The 27,076-nt window shown below is 32.1% G+C and overlaps 1 protein-coding gene across 4 annotated transcripts in view; it reads left to right on the forward strand.

The window, feature by feature from the left end:
• LOC145329730 (peptidyl-prolyl cis-trans isomerase FKBP8-like) overlaps positions 1–27,076 on the forward strand; it is a 30,870-nt gene that overhangs the window by 1,964 nt on the left and 1,830 nt on the right. The window contains exons 4-15 of one of the 4 annotated variants that reach the window (XR_013883067.1): positions 102–150; positions 1,099–1,202; positions 1,495–1,595; positions 2,251–2,390; positions 5,434–5,511; positions 6,973–7,021; positions 7,422–7,505; positions 8,146–8,196; positions 8,784–8,871; positions 10,752–10,801; positions 22,343–22,411; positions 23,631–24,099. Coding sequence is in view for 2 of the 4 variants with exons in the window: in XM_080174099.1 (XP_080030225.1) it covers positions 102–150; positions 1,099–1,202; positions 1,495–1,595; positions 2,251–2,390; positions 5,434–5,511; positions 6,973–7,021; positions 7,422–7,505; positions 8,146–8,196; positions 8,784–8,871; positions 10,752–10,801; positions 22,343–22,411; positions 23,631–23,774 (1,007 nt within the window). In the remaining 2 variants the exon portion in view is untranslated. Of the gene's footprint in view, positions 1–101; positions 151–1,098; positions 1,203–1,494; positions 1,596–2,250; positions 2,391–5,433; positions 5,512–6,972; positions 7,022–7,421; positions 7,506–8,145; positions 8,197–8,783; positions 8,872–10,751; positions 10,802–22,342; positions 22,412–23,630; positions 24,681–27,076 lie in introns of those variants that run through there. The other 3 variants (XR_013883066.1, XM_080174099.1, XM_080174098.1) reach the window with 3 other exon arrangements.

Here is a 27,076-nt window from a genome sequence, read left to right on the forward strand (position 1 = left end):
ATGTTTCTGTCTATCAGAATGATTTGCCTTTATCGTTTTTTGCAATTAAAATATTAAAACAAATAGTTTTGGACGCATTTCTTTATTTTAAAATATTTTAGGTGGCCAGTTGGGAGTTTGGGAAGATGTTCTTGGCAGTGGTAGATTAATGTAAGTTCAACTACGTTTAGTCCCCTTGTTTTGTTTATACAGTTTCGAAAAAGGCATGTGATATAGTTTCTTAGGGTTCCAGAAAACAATTTCTAGTCGTTCTATGGGATTTTCCCTCCAATATAGTCAAAATCATAGATATAATGCTTGTCTTAAAATCTTAAAATTCAATCAGTTTACTTGTTAGAGGTGTTTTATCCATGAGATTTTTGCTCGTATTTATAATTGAAGTTCTTTATTTCTTAACCTATTATTTTGTTGGTGTATACTTGTACTACAGTGTGTTTTTTTTATGAGAACTTTTTTGAAAGCAATTTTACCCTACTTATAGTTATCAGAATTAAATGATTAATGGCTTATTTTCTTCTTTTTTTAATTTTATTAATAAAATAACAAAAAAATATTTCAGTTTTTATTAAAAAAGTACAGTAAAATCTAAAATTCAAAACTTAGGTGTCAACATCTAAAAAATGGTTTTAGCGCATTTTTCTTATGCTTAAATCTTCTACCTCTTGCAAGTAAAAAAAATTGGATTTTCAGTAGTCAACTTTGGGTAGGCCATTACTCCTTCCCTGGTTGAGATATGGCCTTCAAACTTTGATATGTTCTAGTACATGTTCCCAATAGTATCTGTAATTTTTATATCTATATTTCAACTTTGAAGCATTTTGCAGCCATTCTTGCAAAAGGTAGAAGATTTGAGCATAAGAAAATGTGCTAAAAAACATTTTTAGATGTGGACACCTTGAAGTTTTAGATTAGAAGATATTTAGATTTTACTGTACTTTTATAATAAAAACTGAAATATTTTGTTGTTGTTCTATTAATTGTATCAAAAAACAAAGACAAAAAGCCATTAATCATTAAGTTCTGATAACTATACCTAAGTAGGGTAAAATTACTTTCAAAAAAGTTCTCATAAAAAAACACACTGTATATTTTATCCAGGAAAAAGGTGATAGTGGAGGGATCTATGCACAGGCCAAATAAAGGAGAAAGAGTCACAATTAATTATCAAGAATCATTACAAGAATATTCAGATATTATTAAAGGTAAGGGTGGTGGTGGTGTCGGGGAGGGGGTTAAAAACAGATCCTATTCCTTATGGAGGTTAGCGAGATCTTAAGATTGATCCTGGTGAAATATAGACAGAAAGACGGTATCCTACTTTTTAGTACTTCCATCTTCATTGCCTTACTTTTAAGCCTAAATATATAGCATGTAGGTATTGTTCAATCAAATTTTAAATTTCTCCTTTACTAAAGGTTTTCAAAAGCTTACCTATCTTTCCTGTATAATATTTAATCTATGATTTTTTTCTCCCATCTAATTGACATATTTCAGAAGAGAAATCCTTTGAATTTAATCTTGGTGAGAGCGAAGTGTTACAAGCTTTAGATCTAATTGTCCCGCTGATGCTTGTTGGTGAAACTTGCTTGGTTCAGGTAACACATGTCATGGTGCTTTTACACAAAGTACTCTGGTGAGCACTGATAAGCCCTTCTCCCTATATAACGAAATATGTCCGGTAAGGTTAGATCATAGTGGGTTAAGGCACCGCAGGTTAAGGCCCTGCATGGTTAGGGACCCCGCAAATAGGAGAGTGCTTATAAGTGCTCAACTGGATAGGTATTAGGCAGGCACCCTCATTTTTATATGGTTGTACAGACAATTGAATGCTTTTATTATAACTAACTTTTTAAAATGTTTATTGGCTTCTATACAAGTTTTGTATTATTATAAAGAAGCTAAAATTTTAAATATTTTATAACAAACATCACTCTTCTAAGCAACCTTATAAATTCACTAGCGGCTTCGCCCAAGAAAATAGCCTAAAACCACCACAGGACCAGTAGGTATATTCCATAAAGCAAGAGTAGAATCCAATCGGTTTAGTGGTTACCGAGATCTTATGGGACGGACGGACAGACATCATTCTGCTTTGTATTATAGATAAACATATGTTTTTAGATTTTATTGGTATTTTGCTGAGTTTTAAGACTATGTATTATGCCTTTATATCTTTAAATTATTTGTGCTTCGTTTTTTATACATAAAAATTATTAATAATACTTACTCACTAATGTCAATTACTTTTAGAGCGAACCAGACTTTTTGTATGGATCTCAAGGGGACGAAGACCGAGTTGCCCCAGACACAAAACTTTTCATCAGAGTTGACCTACTTAGCTCTTCGCAGTTACCACCACCTTCTGAACTAAGTGTTGAGGAGAGAGATAGGTAGATATTAGTAGCATAATTTAGGATACACAGTTATGGAATCTCGACCACAAAGATTTTTTTATCCAATCTTGACATGTGAGGTATTTTTGGAAAGAGGAATATACATAGAAAATGCCTATGTAAATTAAAAAATCCGCAGAAATGATATTTGCAAGTTATTTGCAAAAATCTGCAATGTTAATTTGCAAAATTAATTTCTTGCCTTCAATGACTTATTTATAAATAAATCTTTTATGAAATATGTTTATTTATAAGTATAGAACATACTTAAGGCAAAAAAAAATTCTTTAGTGTTACTTTTTTCACCCTATATTTGAAAAAAGCAGTTTCTCACAATTTATGATAAAAAGAGGTATAGGAACAAAAAATGTGTTTTTTCTTGATGTAAACACAATAATTGGCATAAAATCTATCATCCTAAACGTAAAAATCAGATATAGAATCCTTTTTGGAGGAAATATAGTGCAAAAAGTAACTAAGACATTTTTGCAAAGTATGAAAATCTAAAGAAAATAGTCCTTTTTGATTTTGATATACATATCAGATAAATGGATATAAAATTAGTGATCAAAAACTATAAAACAGGTTATAACTTTTTTCAACCCTATCATTGATTAAAATGCACTTTTAGGTTTACTCATTACCAAAGTTGCACATAAAAACTCTTTTTATTAAGTTATTAAACAAAATAAATTCAAATCAACAATTAGGCGTTTTTTATAATGCAGTAGACCATTATGTAGTCCTCCCGCCTTAGAATCCTCAAATGTCTGGCTGGCACCAAATGGGGCCACCAGAAGGAGACCCTCCTCACCACCTACAACACCCTCCTCCGCCCCATCACCACCTATGCCTGTCCTGTTTGGTTCCCTAACACCTCCAAAAACAACATTGACAAACTCCAAGTCCTCAAAAACCAAGCCCTCCGCATCTGTACTGGTTCCACTAAAAAATCTCCTATCAGCCACCTCCACCAAGAAACCAAAATCCTACCAGTACGGAACCACCTTTCCCTTTTATGTTCCCAGTACCTGGCCTCCTCCCTCCGTCCGTCCCATCCATCCTTCCACAACGTCACAACCCCCCCTGGCCCTAGATCCAAAAAATCCACCCTTCAATCCATGTTCCTTCCTACCCTACAACCTTTTCTTTCACCCGACAACACCCTCCTTCCTACAAACTACAAATCCACAATCTCCAGACTCCACACCTCTGCTGTTACCCAAGCCATAAATTCCTACCCCCCAAATCCTGTCCTCAACCACGCCCCCCCTGACATCAACCCTTCCGAGACCCAACTTCCCAGGCACTACAGAACCATCCTCTCCCAATTAAGATCCAACTATTGTCCTAAACTCCAAAGCTACCTCCATTCCATCAACGCTTCTCTTACCCCCAACTGCCCATCCTGTCCCGCCAATCCTACCCCAGAAACTGTCCAACATCTCTTTTCCTGCCCAAATAATCCCACAAATCTCACTCCCATGGACCTTTGGCAAAATCCCACCCATGTAGCTGCCTTCCTCTCCACCCATCCAAGTTTCACTAGTCTTCCTCCCCTCCTCCGCCCCCCTCCAGAGCCCCCACCATAAGCCCCCCCCCCCCCCCCCACCATCCTTCTGATGACAACCCGGACCGGAAACGGACAAAGAACAGCCAATACAACAACAACAACCATTATGTAGTTGGTTTTTTGGCATTTATTTTGTTTGATTACTTCATAAAAAGAGTTTTTATGCACTACTTCAGAAATTCTTTAACCTAAAAGTGCAATTTAATCAATGACAGTGTTGAAAAAACTTATAACATGTTTTATAGTTTTTGATCACTAATCCTATATACATTTATCTGATATGTATATCAAAAGCAAAATAACTATTTTCTTTAGATTTTCATACTTTGCAAAAATGTCTTAGTTACTTTTTGCACTATATTTCCTCTAAAAAGGATTCTATATATGATTTTTACATTTAGGATGATAGATTATATGCCATTTATTGTGTTTACATCAAGAAAAAACATATTTTTTGTTCCTATACCTTTTTTATCATAAAATGTGAGAAACTGCTTTTTTTCAGATATAGGGTGAAAAAAGTAACACTAAAGAAAATTTTTTTGCCTTAATAATGTTCTAAACTTATAAATAAACATGTTTCATGAAAAGATTTTTTCTAAATCTGTCATTTAAGGCATGAAATTAATTTTGCAAATTAACATTGCAGATTTTTGCAAATAACTTGCAAATATGATTTCTGCGGATTTTCTAATTTACATAGGCGTTTTCTATATATATTCCTCTTTCCAAACATACCTCACTTGTCAAGATTGGATAAAAAAAATCTTTGTGGTCGAGATTCCATAACTGTGGATAGATAGATAGATAATATCAAGGTAGATTGATAGATTATTATTACCAAGAGTTGACCTTCTTAGCTCTTCACAGTTACCACCACCTTCTGAACTAAGTGTTGAGGAGAGAGATAGGTAGATATTAGTAGCATAATTTAGGATAGATAGATAAATAATATCAAGGTAGATAGATAGATTATTATTACCAAGAGTTGACCTTCTTATCTCTTCACAGTTACCACCACCTTCTGTACTAAGTGTTGAGGAGAGAGATAGGTAGATATTAGTAGCATAATTTAGGATAGATAGATAGATAATATCAAGGTAGATAGATAGATTATTATTACCAAGAGTTGACCTTCTTAGCTCTTCACAGTTACCACCACCTTCTGAACTAAGTGCTGAGGAGAGAGATAGGTAGATATTAGTACCATGTTTTTGGATAGATAGATAGATAATGATATGTAGAATATCAAGATGGATACCTAGATTATTATTACTATGAGTTGACCTACTTAGATTTTCCCAGTTACTCCTCCTTCTATTATTACTTCATGGTTTTTTTTTCTTCTTGACTAGACTAGACGGTGCAGTGTTAGGGCAAAACAGAAATTCAACAAAACTCCAACAATTACATTAATTGAATGTAAATGAATATTAAAATAAAATATCTAATTCATTTTAATTTTAGAATTGGAAATCAAAAGAGGTTACGCGGAAATAGTTGGTATACAAGAGGAGAATATAGTCAGGCTATCCAGTGCTATAGGTTAGTTACTATCTATTTCTTTAATTATTTCATTCATTTAAATTCTCACAAAAAAATCAGAAATGAAAATAAACGAGATAAAATTTACTCAGTGATATCGCAATAAAGGATCTAAAGTGATAAAACTATGGCCAATAAAATGATGTACATCCCCAACTATCGTACACAAAATTACCCTTTCTATACCTATAATTTATTTATTTATAGCTCCCTAGGAACAGGAATTAAGAAGCAAATGGGGTATTCCTATCCAGTATTTTTGTTTAGGAATGAATATTTTTTTAATATTTACTCAAACTCATTTTTAAAAGCGAAGCTTTTCTATAATTAGGGTCGGTCCGTCCGTACGTCCGTGCGTCCGTAACGGATAGCTTTTTTCGTTAATTTAGGCATGTTAGAATTGTCCTATCGATTTCAAATTTTTCATGGTGATTCCTTTAATAGTTAGGTACGATTTAGAAAGCGTAGCAACTCTATAATCATCACCAAAATGTCCGTACGTCCATTTTAAACATGTTGATTTTTTTACTTTTTTAACAACAAATTTTTATGTGATCTAATCATCCGATTGATCTGATTTTTGGTATACTGATTCCTGGGACAACACAGTATAATGTTATAAGCGAAGCAACTCTATAATCAAGTCCTAAATATGTAAGTATGTCTATAAACATTATCCTGTATAAAGCAGTTTTCAACAAATTTACTTATAATTTTGCTTCGACTCTTAGACATTTATACATGTGTATTTTGATTATTCAGTTTTGACACTAAAAGTGTCCATGTCCGTTTGTCCTACCGTTTCAGTGCGTCGCTTTTATGGATGTTGTCATCCTTGTTATGCTAACATGTGGTTTAATTTTGGTTTTTAATTTTATTTTTTTCCCCGAGGTAGTCATATTTTTCCCCGAGGTAAACTTTAAAATTTAAAACAAAAAAAGATCTTCCAAATTAAATAGAAAAAATCTTTGAATTATTGGTTATTTTAAGTTCAAAGATTTTTTTTTCATTGTAAAAATTTAATTTTTTTAAAAATTTTGTAAAAAAAAATCTTCTAACAAAAAAAATTATCATAATCCAAGATGGCGTCAATACATGTAAAATAATATTTTCAAAACAAAAAATTAAAACTTTAATACCTAGGTATATCTTTTTTCACAGATTGAATTTCAAAAATCGGTCTAACAGTTTTTCCAAAGTCGGGGAGATCTATCAAATGGAAAAGGTTTGAAACCGATAGAACATTTCTTTATACTAAAACATATTTTTTCTCACGTTTTTTCCCATGCTCAGGGAAAAAAATGATACCAGGGGAATAAATGACTACCTCGGGGAGAAAAAAAGAATATTTACTACATCCACTATTTAAGGGGTCGTTTATGTGAGAATAGATAGTTTAATTTATATTTCTCTTATCCATTTAATACAAAAATTATTTAGATTCTGATGTTTTATTTTTAGGAAAGCTGTAGAGTACTTGGACGACGAATCTATTGATAGTGAAGTAGAGGTAAATTCAACAATTTTAAGGGATTTTTCCAGAAAATATTTTAACACCAAAAAAGATTAGGTATATACGAAGGAGAGTAAATTCTCCTTATAGATATGTAAGTCAGTCATGTGTCAGTCAGTCTGTTCTTTTGTACTGAAGGATCACGGTAACAGCTAAACCGATATGGTTCTCTTTTATAGTGAAGCTGATCATTGGTCATTCTAATATCTTCTTTTCCTATGTCCTTTCTTTTTCTTCCTCTTATTTTTATGACTACTGAACATTTGCTTGACTATTTTAATTTATTCTATTTTCAATCCATGATTGTTTTGTGCTTTGTTACCTCTGGATGTTGCCATCCTTTTTTAATATTGCTGTAAGTTATCAAATATCTAGGTATTTATGTTTTGTTTTTCAGGTTCCAATTGACAGATTTCTATTGCCCCGTCCAGTGTTTAATCTATTAGAATGTAGAGTCAAAGCATTTAATAATATGGCGCAGGTAACATTAAACAAGTGTACAAATTTTTTTTTGTAGAATAGATACTTAATAATATGATACGTCCGTATGCGTAATGAATGCGTCAACGAAAAATTACTTTATATTCAATGCTTATGTGTTTTTTTCTCAGCAATTTTAAGTAAATTTGCACTCCCCCTGTCTCTTTTTAAAATATTCATTGAATTCATGGATAAAAATAACTAGATAAGTATTTTAATGTTTTAATAGTTATTTCTTGCATCGTATTATAAACGGCTTTCCGCTTTCCTTATGATTGTACATTTTTATATTCGTAGAAAGCTGGATATAATTCGGTGCTAGACATAGTTTTTTCGTATGGATGAGAACCGGTTCATTTCCACCGGATTGGAATGAATACGAGAAAAACGTTTAACATAACACAAATGCTGTCCATACAATTTTATCTAAATTGTAATTTTATCTAAATTGCTTTTATAAGTGGATTGATATTTTATTAAATAATTTAATTAAGTGTTTTGGATGAAAATTTCAACAATGGCAAAGATGCTCTAAAACTTTTATATTTATTCTTCTCACTACTCATTTGTTTACCATTTTGTATACCAATCAGTTTAAAAGATTTTAATTGCACCGAAGTAAAAAAACCTCTCTTTTTTAGGCCCAAATGAAGTTAGAAGCATGGGATTCTGCCCTTGCTAGTGTGAAACAGGTGGGCTTATTTTAACGTAGAGTGGAAAAGGTGAAGTTTGCCATAATTAGTCGGTTACATTCCTGCAACTGGCAGAAATACATCTGGATGTTTTTTTGTCAAAATGTAAAAACTCTGCCAAAAATACAGTCATACTTAAAGTAACCGTCATAAATACACCTAACACAGGCATTTTTACATCCAAAATTGTCAATTTTACATCTGATTCTTGCCAATTTTACATCTAAACTTTACAATATGTCATAAATACATCCTATACATTTATTATCGATATATTATCCAGTTTCTTGGCCAACAGATGAATTTTTTTGCCTAAATGCCTTAATAATATTTTGAATGAAAATTTCTTCAAAATTTGCTAGGCGTAAGTTTCCTTCACGGGCCAAAAAAGTTAGTATCAAGTGAATATTAATACGATTTGAAGCCTTTATGGAAATTTTCACCACAATAATAAACTGACCATAGCTTAGCATATAAAAAAATCACAAAACCTTTACCTATCTATTGTACAAAAAAATGATGCTTCTCATAAATACGTTTTCATAAAGAAAGCTTTGCATAGGAAAATCATTAATTTTTATGTTTAGGTTTTAAAGATAGAGCCTAATAACGAGAAAGCATTGTATAGAAAAGCTGTTATTTACAAAGAAAAATGTAAAACAGAAGAAGCATTAGGTAGGATATATATATATTTTTATTGATTTTATAGAAAATTGATTGGTTGGTTCAAACCGCCAGTGTCCAAAATTTTCCACCGATGATTTTAATTTGCATATGTGTGGTAACTTTGTTTTTCATCAGTGAGAATCTACATCAATTTACCAACCATATTGTAATTGAATTAAATAAACTTTTGCTGTACAAAATATTGAATACTATGGGCACATTTTAAACAAGGAAACAAGGATGACAAGAGGTATAAAAGTGAAGCCTTCATATTAAGAAAGCAATAAGATGGAGGAAGTTTTGACACATGTTTATTATTTTATTTTTGGACTGAGAGGATAGATTAATAGGGATAAATTCATACTTATATGATAAATTTTCCTAAGTTTTACGATTTTTTGAAGTGGTCTTTGAACAGGCAAAAAATTTTTTTAAATTTTGAAGAGTTAGATGTCAAATTATAAAACAAAATAATGTTATTTACATATTTGAAAAAAAAATGCAAATTTGTTTTATAAGTTGACCTCTAACTCTTCAAAAAAAAATTAAATTTTCATTTTTACCTGTCAAGAGACCACCTGGAGGCCTGCAGCTGCTGAAGTTGGAGGCCTATCCAAAATATATTTAAACTTGGGAAAATTTATCATATTAAAATGATTTTATCCTTAATAATCTATCCTTTCAGTCCAAAGATAACGCAAATGTGTCAAAACTTTCCCCCCTCTTACTACCTTTTGGCAAAATTTACCTAACGTAGAAAATATAAAAAAAAAATTTTAATATTTTTCAACCATCTTTCTCTCCTTTTGAGTATAGAACCTCTAGATGTTAAAGGCTCAGCCACTAGTGTAAAAAGTGTATGATTAAGTTTTTTACTTTATAAAGATCTAATTATCAATATATTGAGATTGGAACGTATTTTACGCTCATGACAGAAAAGCTTCGCTTGGAAAATAATTAATTATACGTTTTATTATCTATTGCAACGTTTTCCTCTGCCGGTTACAATAAATAATAATGATGCAACAGTCATTTAAAAAGATAGGGGCCTTAATCCCATGCAAAATAGAAATTTTTATTCGTCCAAATTCTCACATACACCAAAAAAACTTTTAAATTTCTGTTAAAAGCGAAGCTTTTCTATAATTTGGGTCGGTCCGTCCGTATGTAACGGATAGCTCTTTTCGTTAAATTAGGCATGTTAAAATTGTTCCATCGATTTCAAACTTTGCATGATGATTCCTATAGGAGTTAGGTACGAGTTAGAAAGCAAAGCAACTCTATAATCGTTAACAGAAAGTCCGTACGTCCATTTTAAACATGTTGATTTTCAACTTTTTTAACATCAAATTTTTATGTGATAAAATTATACAATTGGTCTGATTTTTGAAATACTGATTCCTAGGACAACAAAGTACATTGGTTTATGCGAATCATCTCTATAATCAAGTCCTATAAATGTATGTATGTCCTTAAACAATATCCTGTATTTAAGCAGTTTTTCATCAGATTTACTTACAATTTAATTTGACTGTTATACATTTATAGCCTGATTATTCAGTTCTGACACTATACAAGTACAGTGTTAATGTTCGTTTGTCCTAACGTTTTAGAGCTTCGCTTTTATGGATGTTGTCATCCTTGTTTATATATAAAGATGTTCTATAACTGGGACAGGAATTGGTCAGTGGGGAATAAATTTACTTGAAAAGCCCATTTGTCTTCTTTTATAGTAATTTTACTAACATTATTTTTATGAAAGTCTGAAAGTTTTTATTTGCAAATACAGAATTTAGTCAGTTGACCTTTCTCAAACAAAAATAGTTATCTAAAAGCACAAATATTAATGGGTAAAATTATGCATTTTTATGATTTTTTTTGAAATTTAGGAGTTCTGCGAAGAGTGACTCGACTATATCCAGCCAATAAATTAGCACAGGTTAGTCTAGTTTCATTACGCCTTTCTTGAAAAGGTTAACTTTTCCAAAAATCAATGTATTTCAATGATTTCTTGCATGTCATTTATATTATCCCAAGGACTATTAAAACAGCGGTTTCAAAAAAGCTTGTCAAAAAAAGTAAGTGTCAGCACCAATTGTTAAAATTTAGCATTCTTCGTCTTATTTCTATGAATGACTCTCTGCTAAAGTAGTATAATACATGATGAATCTTTTGTATTTTGGCCATTTTTCATTAGATTTTCTTTTTTTTCTTAAATTTTTAATACTAAATATTTAATAATATTTAAATTACCCCCCCAAAAAATTTTACCCAGGGGGTAAATTAAATTTACCCCCCCCCCCCCCCCCCTCCAAACAGACTTCAGGGGGGGTAATTACCCCCCCCCCCCCCAAAAAAAAATCAAATTTTACCCCCGGGGTAAAAATTTTTGGGGGGTAAAAAAAAATTTCGGCACGCTTCGCGCGCCATTTAACCCCCCCCCCCCACACCAAAAAAAATACGAATTACCCCCCCTTACAATTTTTTACCCCCCCCCCAAAAAAAAAGCTTGGACGTCTATGAGGAGAGTTATTTTTTTCTTTTAAAAAGTCATTAGTTTCATGTTGTTTAATATTCCAGCTATTAAAAAATTAGGGTTAGTCAAGCTTGTTCTATAATTGTTAAGTTATCCATATTTTAATTCTTTATCTGATAACTTGATGACAATTCTTCGTTTCAAGCAGTGATGTGACACTTAATGATATGAAAATTTTTGTAAAATCTATGAATAATTTGCTGTCTTCATATCAAATAACTGTCTGCATCTTGCCTCTATAAAACAAAGTAATAAATAATATGTCCTAAGAATGATCTTTTCAGATTTTAATAAATTATTAAAAAAATATTTTTCTTGAATACCTAAAAAATAAAAACTGTAGGTAGGTAAAATTTGTATGTTTGTCTTTGCAAGCCTTTATAATTTTTTCTTTCTTTACTAAATATGTATTTTTAAATATATACTTAAAAGAAAAACTTCTAAATTTAAACCCAAACCTTCTGCACAATATAAGATTCTGCTCAGACAACTCCTGGTCCAATTTAGGGAAACTATAATGTTTAAATTAGCCACCATTTTATGTCAACGTCAAGTTTGCAACAATAAATAATTCACAATTTCGTAATATCCCATGTGTTTTATCTGGACCAACTTATTCACCGACTTCCTTGTGGTTTTCAAATTAATTGTAAAAGAACAATAGTTGCTGACACTTAAATTTCTAAAGCATTACCCTTTTACTTCGTTGTGAAGCCTTTTCATTTTTTTAGTGGTCCGTCCGTCCATAATAGATAGCTCTATGTTAGAATCGTCTTTTTTATTTAAAACTTTGTGGAATAATTTTTTAACATGAAGGTCTGTAGGTCCTTTATTAACATGTTGATTTTGACACTAAATTTTACATCAATGATTTTTGGTAATTTTGACGATTCTTTGGGAGATGTCGTCTTTGTTTTTTTTGCAATTTTCAAAATATTCTAATATATCACAATCTATCTTTGACATTCAATCATGTTAAGATTAAGTATTATGATAACCATCACATAAAGTTTGTTGTCAAATGCAAAATGCACTTTGAAAATATCATGTATTGTTAAAGCATAGGTAGTAGGAGGGGGTAAATTAAAATATCAAAAAAGAGATTCTTATTTTTCATCAATTTAAAATCATTTTTATATCACGCCAGAGGTGTGCCAAGAGAAAACGTGCGTTAAAACAGCCACTATGCAGTGAACTCTATTTCCTGTGCATTACTAATACAGATATGGAACAAAAATTAATATACACTTCTCATATTCGTTGGCTTAAACTACATAGGGAGAATTTGTTTGATATAATTAGAGATGTAAATCAATTTATCATTTATTATCTCATCCCTTAAAATATATGGATGGATCTAATAATACATAAAAAATCAAGATAATTGTAGTAGAAAGTATAGATCTATCCGCCCCCAATCTGAAGTTTGAATTTTGTAGATAAAATACCCCTTCACTATATCCAGTACTAGCGGATACGCCCCTTGAGGAGGGGGGGAGTCGAATTTGATAACCCAATTTCTAATCTTAGATTTTAAAAGAAAAAGTAAAAAAAAATATTGTGGGGTTGGAATTTTTTTTTTGGGGGGGGGGTTGGTGCCCCCCCTCCCATCATTTTTAATTTTAGTTAAAAAATTTAAACATTTTTTTGGGAGGGGGTATTTCATTTTTGGGGGGGTTGGGGGTGTCCTACCCCCCAAGAAAATAGTTATAAACCTTCCCGGAACCTATGAGAAGCTACCCTGTTAAGGAGAACCCGATCGGTTCAGCGGTTAGCGAGATCCATCGGTACACACAGATACACAAACAGACAAACATCCTGTTACTTAAGTATTTTTGGAGCAATTAAAACAAATGATTTAATAATTTTAGTATTTTAAACCGTTCATTTACTTAAACCTATATCCCATGTCTCGTTGAATTAATCGCATTTTTTATTAGGTAAGATTAAAATCTTACAAAGCAATAAATAAAAATTATGTTTTGTCTTTTTGTCATCAATCATCTTATTTTAAGTTGATGTGTACTTTTTATACATATTAAAATTAGTCTGGTTCAAAAATTATTAACTAGATATGATCACCATATTACAAATCATATAAAAATTCATCATTGTATGATATTATATACCTACTAATTTTCTTTTCTAATTTTTTGCCTTTAAACTATACTTTGATTATAATGCCTAGATCTTGAGATTTTTTTTAGAAAAGATATAACAAATACGAATAAATATTTGATGGTCAGATAAAAGTTCGTCGTTTCGTCCAAGACAAACCTAAAGAAATAGCCAAAATCACGAAACCCTAACAAATATTATTTCGACTTATTTCATTTATTGGTTACGGCTGGGATTTCTTAATTTCATTTCTAAATGTTACAGTGAACTTGTTTTTAAACATGCAAGGGTTAGCTCTTAAAACCCCAAAACGTCCTCTTAAGGAAAATGGATTTAAACGATTTCAAGTCGTTATATTGTGCCTTGTGACTTTGTTTTTAAAGTTTCAATTGTTCTGCGTGTGTTTTAGATTAGAGACAACAAAAGGTTTTTAACTTGGTTGGCAATATCTAGTTTAGTTTGATATACAACAAATATAATGATATGTGGATAATAATTTAAGCAAAAATGACAACATTCTCAAGCATATAACCATTAAGTTACATTAATCTACAGAAGGGGTAATTTTGTTTATCAACATTAACGATTTACATCATTGTCTTATCCTTCACAATCCCTGGAGAAATTACAATGTTTTCTTTATTCCTCCTAACTGGAGTGGGATTTTAGTAATGTGTCCACTATTAATAGAACCATTTTTTATTCCCATGTATTATTAGGTCTCTGGTACACCCATCTCTGTGTGTGTATGTGTCAAACTTCACTCTGGCTCCATAGTGAAATCTTAGACCATTCCTAAAGTCTTAATCAACATATGTGTCACAGAATACGTATAAGGCTGTAGTTCACTGTGATTGTATTGTATTAAAAAACAACAAACCCGTTCTTTATTTTTATGTTTAGCATGGACATACAAATGGTTCTTGTGCTATAATTTGCTGGGATCATAGGGGATAAGACAATGGACTATTAAAGGGGGGGGGGGGAGTTTTGACACATTTGCGTAAACCTGGAGTATAGGCTTTATCTTTTGACTGAGAGAATAGGTTATTAAAGATAAAATCATTCTTATATGATGAAATACCCGCAACTTTTAAGATTTTTTGGATAGGCCTCCAGGTGGTCTCTGTACTAAAGATAAAAAAAAAGAAAAAAATTTAAGAGTTAGAGGCCAGCTTATAAAACAAAATATGCATGTTTTTTCATCAAATATGTGAATAACATTAAAAAAGGTGCATATTTTGTTTTATAAGTTGACCTCTAAATTTTTTTTTTATTTTTACCTGTACAGAGACCACCTGGAGGCCTGGAGCTCCGGAACTGGAGGCCTATCCAAAAAATCTTAAATTTGCGGATATTTTGTCTTTAATAACCTATCCTCTCAGTCCAAAGATAAAGCCTATACTCCAGGTTTACGCAATTGTGTCAAAACTACCCCCCCCCCCCCTCTTACAACCACAATGGTAATAACAAGATTATCTATTTGTATACTAGAACTATTGGTTGAAAAATATTTTTTCCTGCTAGTTTGAACAAGATTTAATATTTTTTTTCAAGAATGTGAAGCTTGTACATAATATTTTGGGTATCAGTTTAATTCATAGTTCAAATATCCCCACCCTCCCTGGTAGTATATCAAAGATAAAAGATAAGTAAGTCATTATTTTTTAAAGTCTTCATTTTGGGGAGTTGATTTGCCTCAGTAATATGTTGAGCTGTTTATTACACGAGTCCCCAATGTTTTATAATACCGTTTTCTTATTCGTTGGCTTTGCAACATTGGGGACTTTTATCGAATTTTGATTGGTTTGTTCATTAATTGTCCAAACGTTTAAAACACAAATTTTTTTACAGAAAAGGGATAATTTTGTGTATCAACATTGGGAATTTATCAGCCATTGTCTTATCCCTGAGTAAACATTGTCAACTTATTGCCATGCATAAACAGACATTGGTCATGCAATCAAAGGGTTAGTTTTCCTAAATGTTTTTTTTTCATTAGCTTAGCCGCAGTCAAACCACCACAAATCAAGTTTTTATATTTACGGGTATAGTCCCTTTCGAAACATCGCACCTTAGGGGCGATTCTTCGTATTTTTCACAGTAGCTTTTTTCTACATATTTCTAGCCCCTGTGGAGCCAATTACCTAACCCTGTTGGGCAATCATCTAACCCAATATTTATAACCTAACATAACCTAAAATAACCTATAAAAAGCCATTCTAAAAATACGACGAATCGCCCCATATGGGGCGATGTTACGAAAGGGACTATTCCCATATTTACTTATTACTCAATTTCTGACTAATTTTAATACTAACGGTAAAAAATGGAATGTTTTAGTCACCTAGATTTTAAATTGAGTTGTCGATGCCATTTCTCATTTTAACAAAATGTCAAAAGATACACAAGACCCAGGGAGGTAGGTTGGGAGGGAGGGGATATTGCACTCTTAATTATACTGGTTGACAAAGTTTTTCCTAAAAATCGGGATTTGGTTTTTCAAGCTAGCAGTGCTAAAACTTTTCTATCAATAATTAAAATCTACAGTAGGGGTAATTTTGTTTATTATGAATAAGGTTGTTTATAGTACATTAATTTATTGTCCTTTGTTTAGTCTCTTTAAAATCCCAAAAGACCAATATAATGTTTTTATTTCATTATTTTATTTTATCACAATTTCAGGATAAAAATATACTTGTTGCTACGCCCCTAGAGGCATTTGAGGGTGGTGGGACCAAGTTGAGCCCCCCCCCCCCCCCACCTTTCAATTTTAGTTTTAAAATGTAAAAGAAGAGAAAACCATAACAAAGGAACTTGCTTAACTGATATGGTTCTCCTATGGTTTTTTACTATTTCGTGGAAGGAAACCTCCAAAGAAAATCGCCCTTTGAAAAAAATACTTTCCATGCCACCCATAAAACCAAATTTGGTTTTTTTTTAAAACTAAGATTAAAAGTGGGGGATCGACTTCTCCCTTTCCTCAATTGCCCCTAGAGGTCTTTGAGGGCGTAGCCGCTAGTTTAGAAATAACGTAACTATAAACTAATGTACTCTAAAATTGTGGCACTAAAATAATGTTTAATGTCAGCTTTTATTCAAATATCTTAAACCCTAGCCCCGTTAATTTTGCAAAGCAACAAGGACGTCTAAATCCTACAAGAGGCAAAGAAAGGCATTCAAGTAATCACCAATTAAGACAGGCTGTTTGAGACAAAATAACTAGCAAATAAATTCAACACAGTTGTAAATAGTTATTTTTCGCATTGTATCATAAACAGATTTCCAGTTTATATAGCCCCGAGATGACGAAGGCACGGGCTTTAAAAAACTGGTTTTAATGTTATGATTGTACATTTTTATATTCATAGAAAATTGGATATAATACCATGCTAGAATTAGTTTTTTTCGTATGGATGAGACCCGGTTCTAATCCACCGGATATTAATCGTTTTCGAATAAATACGAGAAAATAGTTCTAAGAGTGTGTCTTTGCATTATTTAATAAAAATACTGATATATCCGTCTTTCTTTCTTAAATTTGAGTGAGGTATTATTGTTCTTTAAATGAAAGGCTTTAGTTTCTTAGAATTTAATGTAAACTTTGTTTATCTTCTAACTTGAATATTAATAGTAAATGGATAATTGTATGAAAGTTTCTCACTATCATACTGCACTACCTTTAATATCATATCATGTGCATTTCTTAATTATAATACAATGACTTTAAATTAGGGCCTCACAGGTTTGGTCGGCCGCAATTTCATTCTTTTAGGCCGCCAAATTTTTTTTGTTGAATTTAGTCGCTTGCCAGCAGCTTTATTCATAATGTGGAGCAGCATAATTGACGGCTAGATGCCAAAAATTAACCAAAACCGCCATTTTTTCAACTAGCAGCTACTATTTTTCCATTTTTGTTTAGTCTCAGCTGTCTGATTAAATATAAGCCGTCAGTAAGAAAACAAGCCAACCTTTTTGTGCTGTCCACAGCCAATGCACTGTTGCAGCCGACTGTCTTGAAATTGGCGGATTTCTACCCTTGTCCTAAACTAATCCCTTTATGCACATTATAAAGTTCAGGCCTATTAATTTCAACATTAAAAGAACTTTTGTTTGTAGGTATATACTTTTTACAATAAACATTCATTTAAAAGAAGCTTGATATGGTCTATTGTATTTATTAAGTTAAATTGTTAATGCTTTTATTTAAAAAAGGGCGCATAGATAAGTTACAAGAAACTTAACATTTGTTCAGATCATAGCTGAAATTTGCTTTGATTTTCACTATCTTTCAATGTCTTCCCTTCTCATTTTTTAATTTGTTCCTAACAGTTACAGGAATCAACATGACAAATTTTGAATTTCACATTTCTAACTAATTGCGTAAATTAATTATCAGAGCTATCTGTTATGAAGTACGTCAATGGATGTGGAATATACATAGGATATTAGGACAGGGGACAATTTTACGTTTATTTTAGGTTGCTTTTTCCGCTGTAAATTATTGGTCAAATGGTTTATCCAGGAGGAGGGGAAGGGATGGGGTAAAGAAGGGTGAGCATGGGAAAGCTAGATCGTTATTTTAGCTCTCTATAAGGTTCACTTTATTAGAGAACATGGTGTACGATCCAGTTATTGATAAATCAATTAGTACGTATTAACCCCAAATATAGAAAATCTTTTGATATTAAACCGTAATTTTTTAAAATACACGTGTAACGCCAAAAAAATGCATGCTTCAAATGTCCTTTGGAAAAGTACCCAACACTGACATTTGAAGTAGCATATATTCTATACGAAATTAAATTGCAGTTTTATTTACAAATCTTTTTCTCGAATAGAACTGCTAATAAACTTTGTATCCCCCAACCTCTAAATCACAAATTATGATATCTTCAATAGCAGCCGAGAAAATCTCTTTTACCCCATAGCGTTACGGACTGACCGATGGACAGACTGAATAAATAATAAAGTAGCTACGCTACTAGAAACATAAAGCATAATTAATGTCTGATAAAATTTATATTTATGCATGTTTAGTTCCGCTAATTTGGTCATATACGTCTTTGTTAGGCAAAATTCAAGCCCTGGTCGTCTAATTGACCTAACCTTTTGGATCCAGATTCACCAATTTACAATTTTTTCCACTGAAAATAAATTATATATGTTTGCAATAGTTCACAGACAAAGTGTTTTTTAGCGCAGCTACTTTATATCAAGAACTAGCGGCTTCGCCCCTAGCCTCTAGGGGCTTTGCCCCAAGAGGTTTGATCAAACCTATTTTTCGTATTTTAGATTTAAAATAAAAAAGAAAATTTTTTTTTTTTTTGGGGGGGGGGGGGTATTTTTCATTTTTGGGGGGGTTAGGGGTGTCCCACCCCCCAAGAAAATAGTTATAAACCTTCCCGGGAATTATGAGAAGCTACCCTGTAAAGGAGAACCCGATCGGTTCAGCAGTTAGCGAGATCCTTCGCTACAAACAGACAAACACACAAGCACACAAACACACAAACAGACAGACATCGTTCTACTTTGTATTATAGATATGTCCGCAATTCTGGATCTTCCTTTTTTTTGGCGGATTCGAAAATAGAAAAATGTTTTTGCTAGTTTTTTTCTAACTTGTTTTTTACTTAGAATTTTAGAACAGTCTTTTTACTTTTACATTTTTATTATAACATTCCATATTATTGTATTATACTTAACTGTAATTTTCATTTTAAAAATGTTTACCTTATTATAGTCGCTTTTCTTGAATATATACACATTTTTGTTGATCTTTTAAAATTAGTGCACATTGATAAATTTACAGTGTTATTATCTAACGTCTTTAATCAGACGTACGGACTAACTGAATTATCGAGTAGCTACACTGCCTATTACAACTGACAAAATGTACAATGATTTCTGTTTTGTTCAGATTTTATTTTCTTCTTTTAAAAACTTAATTGCCCTTGGGTTAGTACTATCTGAATAAAATATCAATATTCGAACAGTTTGTGAACGTTTTAAGGGAGGGGGGGAGGAGGGGATTTGAGATTTTAATTGATTGAACACCATCCTGTCTTTATGGATATTTTTTTGGTATATTTCATAAGTCGAACATTGACAAAATATTTATAAGGAAAAATGTATTTTAAAGCAGTTCTTTGGTTAGGTAAGGATTATGATGGCTTCACTGGGTATGGGGGTGGGATGGTTGTTTTTAAAATCATGATTTTGCCATAAATGAATTAGTCTTAATTAACCTTTATAAAAACAATGCCTAGTATGAAGTTTTGGATCATGGAAAGAAAACGAAGTAGCGGGTTTCGTCGTATTTTTACAGTAGCTTTTGATAGGTTATTTTAGGTGAGGTTATGTAAATGTTAATGATTGCCCCGCAAGGTTAAAGCCCCCCGCAGGGACTAGAAATAAGAGAAAAACTACTGTGAAAATACGACGAAACCCGCTATTTCGTTTTCATTCCTTGCTCCGAAGTTTTAATTGAATCCAGAAAAAATATGGAAAAAATTAGCTTTGTTTTCCCACCATAATCCCTCTCTCATTCTTCCATTCCCCGTTTCAAGAGGAAGGGTCAATCACAAAAGAAGGGGAGGGCCAACCACATATGTTGTCTTGTCTAAACCTTTTAATATCCTTCACCCTTCTTTAAAAATGATGGTACGCCCTTATAAACAGTACAAGGCTATGCTCACAAAAAATGCACGAAATCTTTGAAGAGGGAAACCAATCCTATGTAGATTCGTCAAATTTTTTTAGGCCAAAGGCAATATTGTTTTTCTATATAGTGTTTCTATTGTAATATCTAAGCTTCTATGTCCTTAAGCCTTCAAAGATTTCTTTTAGCAGTTTAACTAGAATAATGGGTAAGGTATGTCAGAGGGATAGAGAATGTATGTACTTTTAGTATATATAGCTGTATATAGTATGTATAGTAAATATTAGTCAGGGACAAGAGAATAATATTCTCAGCGTGGCCATATTCTTCAGTATACTGAAAATCTTCAGTATTCTTCAGTATTTGGAAATTGGGGCTTCAGTATTTTCAGTAAATACTGAATATTCAGTATTTGAAAATTTTATTCAGTATTTTTCAGTTTTTGGAAGTTTTCATGATTCAGTATTTTCATTATTTCTTAAATTCCAAAAAAATTTGCATAAATAAGATGTTTTTTCAAGTAGTTAATGTCAGATTTTTTTCGGCGCTTCGCGCCTCACTTTATTTTCCTATAAATTACCCTATAACTTTGTACATTAATTTTGCTTTTTTTTATGGTAATATACATTTTTTTTCAATTTCCTCTCAAATATAATTTTTTTAGATATTTGAGATGCTTTTATACAGTATTTTTTTCAGACATTTTTTTTGTCTATTAATAGAATGAATAATCTAAGGTGAGTACTTTGCATGGTTATTGAAGGTAAAGTTTTTTAGCATGCTCTTAACCATAGACGTCCAAGGGGGGTGGGGGGGGGGGTAAAGTGGCAATTACCCCTCCCCAATTTTTTTTCATTTTATCCCCTCCAATCAAAATTTTACCCTACCCTGGGGGTGCCGTAGGCACCCCCAACCGTTTAGGGGGGGTATTTACCCCCCAAACAATTTTGGGGGGTTAAAATAAAAAATCTCTAACTAAAAAAAATTTTGCGCGCTTCGCGCGAATTTTTAATACTAAATATTTAATAAAATTCAAATTACCCCCCCCAAAAATTTTCCCCGGGGGTAAATTTGGGGGGGGGGGTAAACAAAACTTACTCCTGCCAACAGATTTCATGGGGGGTAATTACCTTCCCCCCCCCCCCCAAACAAATTTTACCCCCGGGGTAAAAACATTTTTTGGGGGGGGGGGGTAAAAAAAATTTGCGGCGCGCTTCGCGCGCCATTTTAACCCCCCCCCAAAAGCAAATTACCCCCCCTTAAAAAAAATTTTACCCCTCACCCCCCCAAAAAAAGGTTGGACGTCTAGGCTCTTAACTCAACTAAGAAGTATTTAAGTTTTGTAATCATTTAAAATATTTATCAGTCATTTTCTGCTTAATTGGTGCAAGAAAATCTAAGAGGTTAAATTAAAAGATCTTTAAAATATCCCCCTAATAATAAAGCTATGATATGAAATTTTGAAATGAGGAATCATATAAAAAAATACTTATTCAGTATTTGTACTTTTTGTTCAGTATTTCAGTATTTTTTCTTATTTTAGGATTCAGTATTTTCAGTATTTCCTTTTTTTTCTTCAGTATTTTCAGTATTTTTTCTTGTTTTAGGATTCAGTATTTTCAGTATTTCCCTTTTTTTCTTCAGTATCAGTATTTTTTTGGTTGTGGCCACACTGTATTCTGACAAACAACTCTAAAAAATTTCCTCACAACCCCCTTCCTTGACATATCTGTCCTTGTATTAATCCTAATATTTGAACCTGAAAATATTTAATTTGCTAACAGTTATTTATTTCGTACTTTTTTGGCAGCGTCGCTACTCGACAACTGTCTACCTGGCAGTCTCCCAATCCTTATAGTATGATAATTTTAAATTACTGTTTCTTTATGTAAGAAAAAAATCTGCAATTTTAATGCACATCTGAAAAAATGCTAAACTTAGTAATTATTTAACAAATAGCAGCTGGTACCCTAAAATGAAGGGGCTATGTATTTGAAGATATGTTATCTACCTTTATGCAAATTGATTGTTGCTGCGCTAATTCTGGAAATAAATGTTCTCAGTACAGTTTGTACTTTGAATATTAGCATTGTACTTTATCTAACTACATCGGTATAGGTAGATAATATTCACATCACGAATTATAAATTTATAATTTAATTAAGGTTGAATTGAGTAATATGTTGGCAAAACGAAGACAGGGACTTGAAAAGGAACAGACAATGTCTAAAAAGGTGAGATACAACTTTTTATTTCACTCCTTATATACCTATGAGTTTATAAAAATTATTAACGCGTTTAATAATAAATTAACAGCGTACAGTCTAATTGAATGTATAGCCTAATTTTTATTTGTAGTTCTATTGGGGTCAGGCTTCTTCTAAAGTGCCTTACAGCAACCAAATCACTATGAAACTAAAGTTTATACTGAAATAGTGTAATTTAATTCTTTTTTATTTCTTTTTGTATTTTAACATTTGTTTTTAAAAAAAGGGATGATTCATTTTTACTGAATGTGCCAAAACTAATGGATGAAGCAATTTAAAGATAGCCACAAGCACTGTTAGGTATTGATACAGCATAGAAACAAGCGGTGTTTTCCCCTCAAAGTGCCTTGAGGAGCAAATTAACCCCCTCATTTTACATCGAAGTAAGGGGAGAGAAGCTTTTATTGTATTGCTTTAGGTCATGTTAGGTTATATTTTGTAAGGGTGGTCCCGCAAGGTTAGGGCATTGCAGAAGTATGCAGGGGTTAGGCAACGAAAACAAATGTACCGCCACCCTTATTTTTAATTTAGTTCCAATATAAGGGGTGTTTTTAGTGCTCGACAGAAGCTTTGTGGGAAAGCACCAAACAATCTAACTTTGATTCAGTGTGTGTATATTGAGTTATTAATCTTATTCCCACATCTACAGTTTAGAAGCAATCCATGCATTATTTATACCTTTGGTCGCTAGTTCGAATCCTGTCAATGATATTAGAGATTTTTACAGAATGCTCTTTAATTCATTATCGTTTACATCTAAAATAAATCCATGGTGGAAGTGTTTTAAAATAGTGGGATCTAGTAAAGTTCACAATAAGATGTTCCCGGGATCAATTATCTATAAACATTGACGAACTTCAGAGGCTATAATCGGCCAAAAGGCTTTATATCATGTTAGTATACAATTTTAACCGACATTAGAAGACCTGAAAAAAAATCGAGAAACACCATTACTCAATTAGATCTTGGCCATTGCAGATTATTTGTCAGAACGATCTTCGGAAATAACATGTACATTTAGCCGTTTGGCAGCTAGTAGCCTTTAAAGTTTATAGATTTTTCCCAGGAACATTTTACTTCGAACTGCAATAAACCCAAATTTTCTTTTCTTTAATTCTTTAATAAGATGGTAGATAATTTACCAAATATAAATATGGCATTTAGAAAAATGATTTTGTTTGTTTAGATGCTTGAGATTACAGATATGCCTGTTGTTAAAAATAAAGATAAGGGACTCTGGAACCAGCAGACAAAACTGATCCTGGCTTGTGTTGGAGGCCTGGGAGCCATTCTTGGTGCTATAATTGCAAAAACTTACCAGCTGTATTAATTTTTCAAATAATGGGTGGTTCCAAGAAAGGTATTAGACAAGTTCACCTATTTAAAATCTGGGACAAGGAATGGCTCAACTGTTGGAAAACTTTTTTCTCTAACTTCGCCAGGCAAAATTAATAAAAAAAAACTGTTTTATTTGACTACTTAGAATTTGGGGTAAAATTGTTTTTCTTTAGATGAATCATCCCATGTTCGAGCTTAGCGATCTCACGAACGTTTTAGTAATACATTTTTTTGCACATAAATTCAGTATTTTTGCATTCTTAAATGATTATTTCTGGTTTGTATTACACTATTTATTTATTTATGTAACATAAAAAGTTTCTTTTTACAAATGCATTGTGTTACCATAGAAATTTTTAAAAAGCGCAAATCACAAATCATTTTATTTTCATTAATTTCATTTTGATACTTTATAAAATTAAAGAAGAAAGGTGTATTTAATAAAATTATATAATTATATAAACATCACAGAAAAGGAGTGTTTAAGAAATTCTAATCTAAATTCGAATTTTTAAAACATGCAAAAACAATGCTCACTTTTAGGTTCAATAATTTTAAAGTTGAGTCGTTTTTCGGATTGTCAGAATTTAAGAATTGCGTTGGTGTTCAGTGCATACTACTATAAAATAGTTTTTACTTCACAAGAAAATCAATCTATCTTTAATGTAAAATTCATATAAATTTTTTTCTTTTTTTATAAAGAAAATTAATGTACCAAGCATCTTTTAAACAGGGGGTGGGGGGGGGGATTCAAACTCAAACAGAAAACAGATTTAGAAAGACACTTAGTAGGTTGAAAAGTATAAACACTTTCTTGTTGAAACCTTACTTCAAAGAAAGCATTTAACTTTTATCGGAATCAAATAAAAGTTGTAAGCGAGAAAGAAAAAATAGGAAAGAATTTAAGAATTTAAAATGTCGAAAAATTGTATTTGCTGAGAAAGTGACAAACTTTCTGGTAAAGAAATAATTGATCAAGACAGACAGGGATAAAAGTCAGGGAGGGGGGGGGGGACATTGGGCTGTTTATTACACTAGTCCCTAAAGTTTTATAATAACGTTTTCTTCTGCGTAGGCTTAACGACTTTGGGAACATATGTAAAATTTTGATTGCTTGATTGATATCCAAACGTTTCAATCACTAATTATAATGTACAGAAGGGGTAAGTTTATGTATTATCATTTGGCAAATAATTTTATTTTCTAAGATACCTGTAGGTGCAAATATATGCATTTATCCTTACTGTTTTTTTTACACGGAGGAAGGGGATAATTGACTGTAAATTATACTTGTACCCAAAATTTTATACCTACCGTCTCTCAATTGTTGGATTAAAAATTTTGGGTATTTTTATTAAATCTTGAATGGCTGGTTGAATGAAGCTGTGTAACGACTATTCAAGCAACAATTTTGATCTACAGAAGGGGCAATTTTGTACTTCAATTGTCTCGTCCCTTAAGATCCATGGTTTCTTGATGGAAATAAATGACTTCTTTTCATACAGCATTTTATGTACTTTTCCTTATTTGTATTCTAATTTAGATTGGCATACAAACATAATATCTTTTTCAGTATGGCATCAAAACAAAACCGATTAATGTCCACTGGATTAATATCGGTTCTCTGTCATACTGAAAAATCATGTTTACCATCGTATCACTGACAACTTTCCACGAATAATATAATAATATCACAAAATTATTACCAGTTTTGTTATCCTTGTTTTAATCTTATCATATTTTTTTAATTTTGATATCCGCCGAAAGCGATCTATAATACGATGCGAGAAATAACTACCAATACTGCTATGCTTTTATAGCTTTCTAGAATTTCTCTTAGTCATGCAGGACACGACTAAAATATTGGGTAGGTTTGCTTGTAGAAATACCAGATATGCATTTATCCTGTAATATAAATATGAATGCATTTACAATTATAATTAGTCAAGGAGCTATTTTTTATACAACTTTGCATTTATTATCATGTCATAATAGTATTTAAACAACACGTTTTATATCTAGATAACTGTCTTAACTTGTTATTTCAAATTTATCATTATCTTTAGATAAATAGTATTGTAGTTTATTATTAAATTAGCAGTGGCTACACCCTTAGATGCATCTAAGGGCATTTGGGTGGGTGGGTGGGGGGGAGGTCGAACCTCTCCTTTCAATCACCTTTTTAAAGAAAAAGTATAAAAAAAATTTGGGGGGAGGTTTATGATTTTCTAGGGGTGATTTTTCTTGGGCCTATGAGAAGCTACCCTGTTGAGGAGAACCCGATTGGTTCAGCGGTTAGCGAAATTCTTCGCTACAAACATACAAACACATAGACATCTTGTTACTTTATTATAAGGATTAACATTTTTTCATTTGAGAAAAAAAAGATATTCATTGGAATTGAATAATAATTCTATCTATTTATAAAACAGTGACGTGCACAGTGTTTTATCAGGGGTGTTTTCGAAGCGCACCCCAAAATTTTGACACCCCCCTTAAACCAAAAAACAAAGTGGTGTATTATAGACCAAAAGTCAAAGCGCGTAAAGTTTTTTACATCCCACTTTAATTTAAAAGTACATATGAAACATTCAAATTTTATTTGAACTATGTTTTCACACGTTTCAAAGTCATTTGGCTTCTAAGAAGCGCTCAGGATTTTAATGGGCTTGCTTGAGTCTATAATATTTCTAAATGAGTCATAATAACTGGATTGAAGTCACTTTAAATCGGGATAAAGAAATAAATCCGGTTTTAATGGCTGTCAATTAGACATCAAACATAAAACTAAGGCAAAGAAGTATAAATAGTATCTTGAGCTTTACAGACCTTCTGTAGATTGAAATTATTTACGGAAATTTTAGACTCTTAAAAGTTTGTAAAACCCAATCATGATTTGATAAAAGTCTCCAAAGTTTGTAAGCCAACGAATGAGATATAGTGTTTATAAAACTTTGAGTTCCAGAATAATTTCCAGTCAAAAGAGCACTCGCTCCCCTGACTTATAGAGAAGCTGCGCATGAACAAATGCCAACATGATGAATGAAAACAATTTAGATTAATGAGAACATTTACACACCATAAACAAAACATAAAAACTGGTCAATCTTTTATCAAATCTTTTTACTGGCCATTAAGATTAACTACATTGCACTGGTTTAGATACAGTTGTCCGAACACAATCAAAATAGTTTTTAGATATCTTTTAAGTAACTAGCGGCTTCGCCCCTAGCCTCTAGGGGCTTTGCCTCAAGAGGTGTGATCAAACTATTTTTTCGTGTTTGAGATTTTAAA

The sequence above is a fragment of the Acartia tonsa genome, chromosome 10, assembly GCF_053477335.1.
Source record: "Acartia tonsa isolate MP-2025a chromosome 10, ASM5347733v1, whole genome shotgun sequence".
Taxonomy (NCBI): domain Eukaryota; kingdom Metazoa; phylum Arthropoda; class Copepoda; order Calanoida; family Acartiidae; genus Acartia; species Acartia tonsa.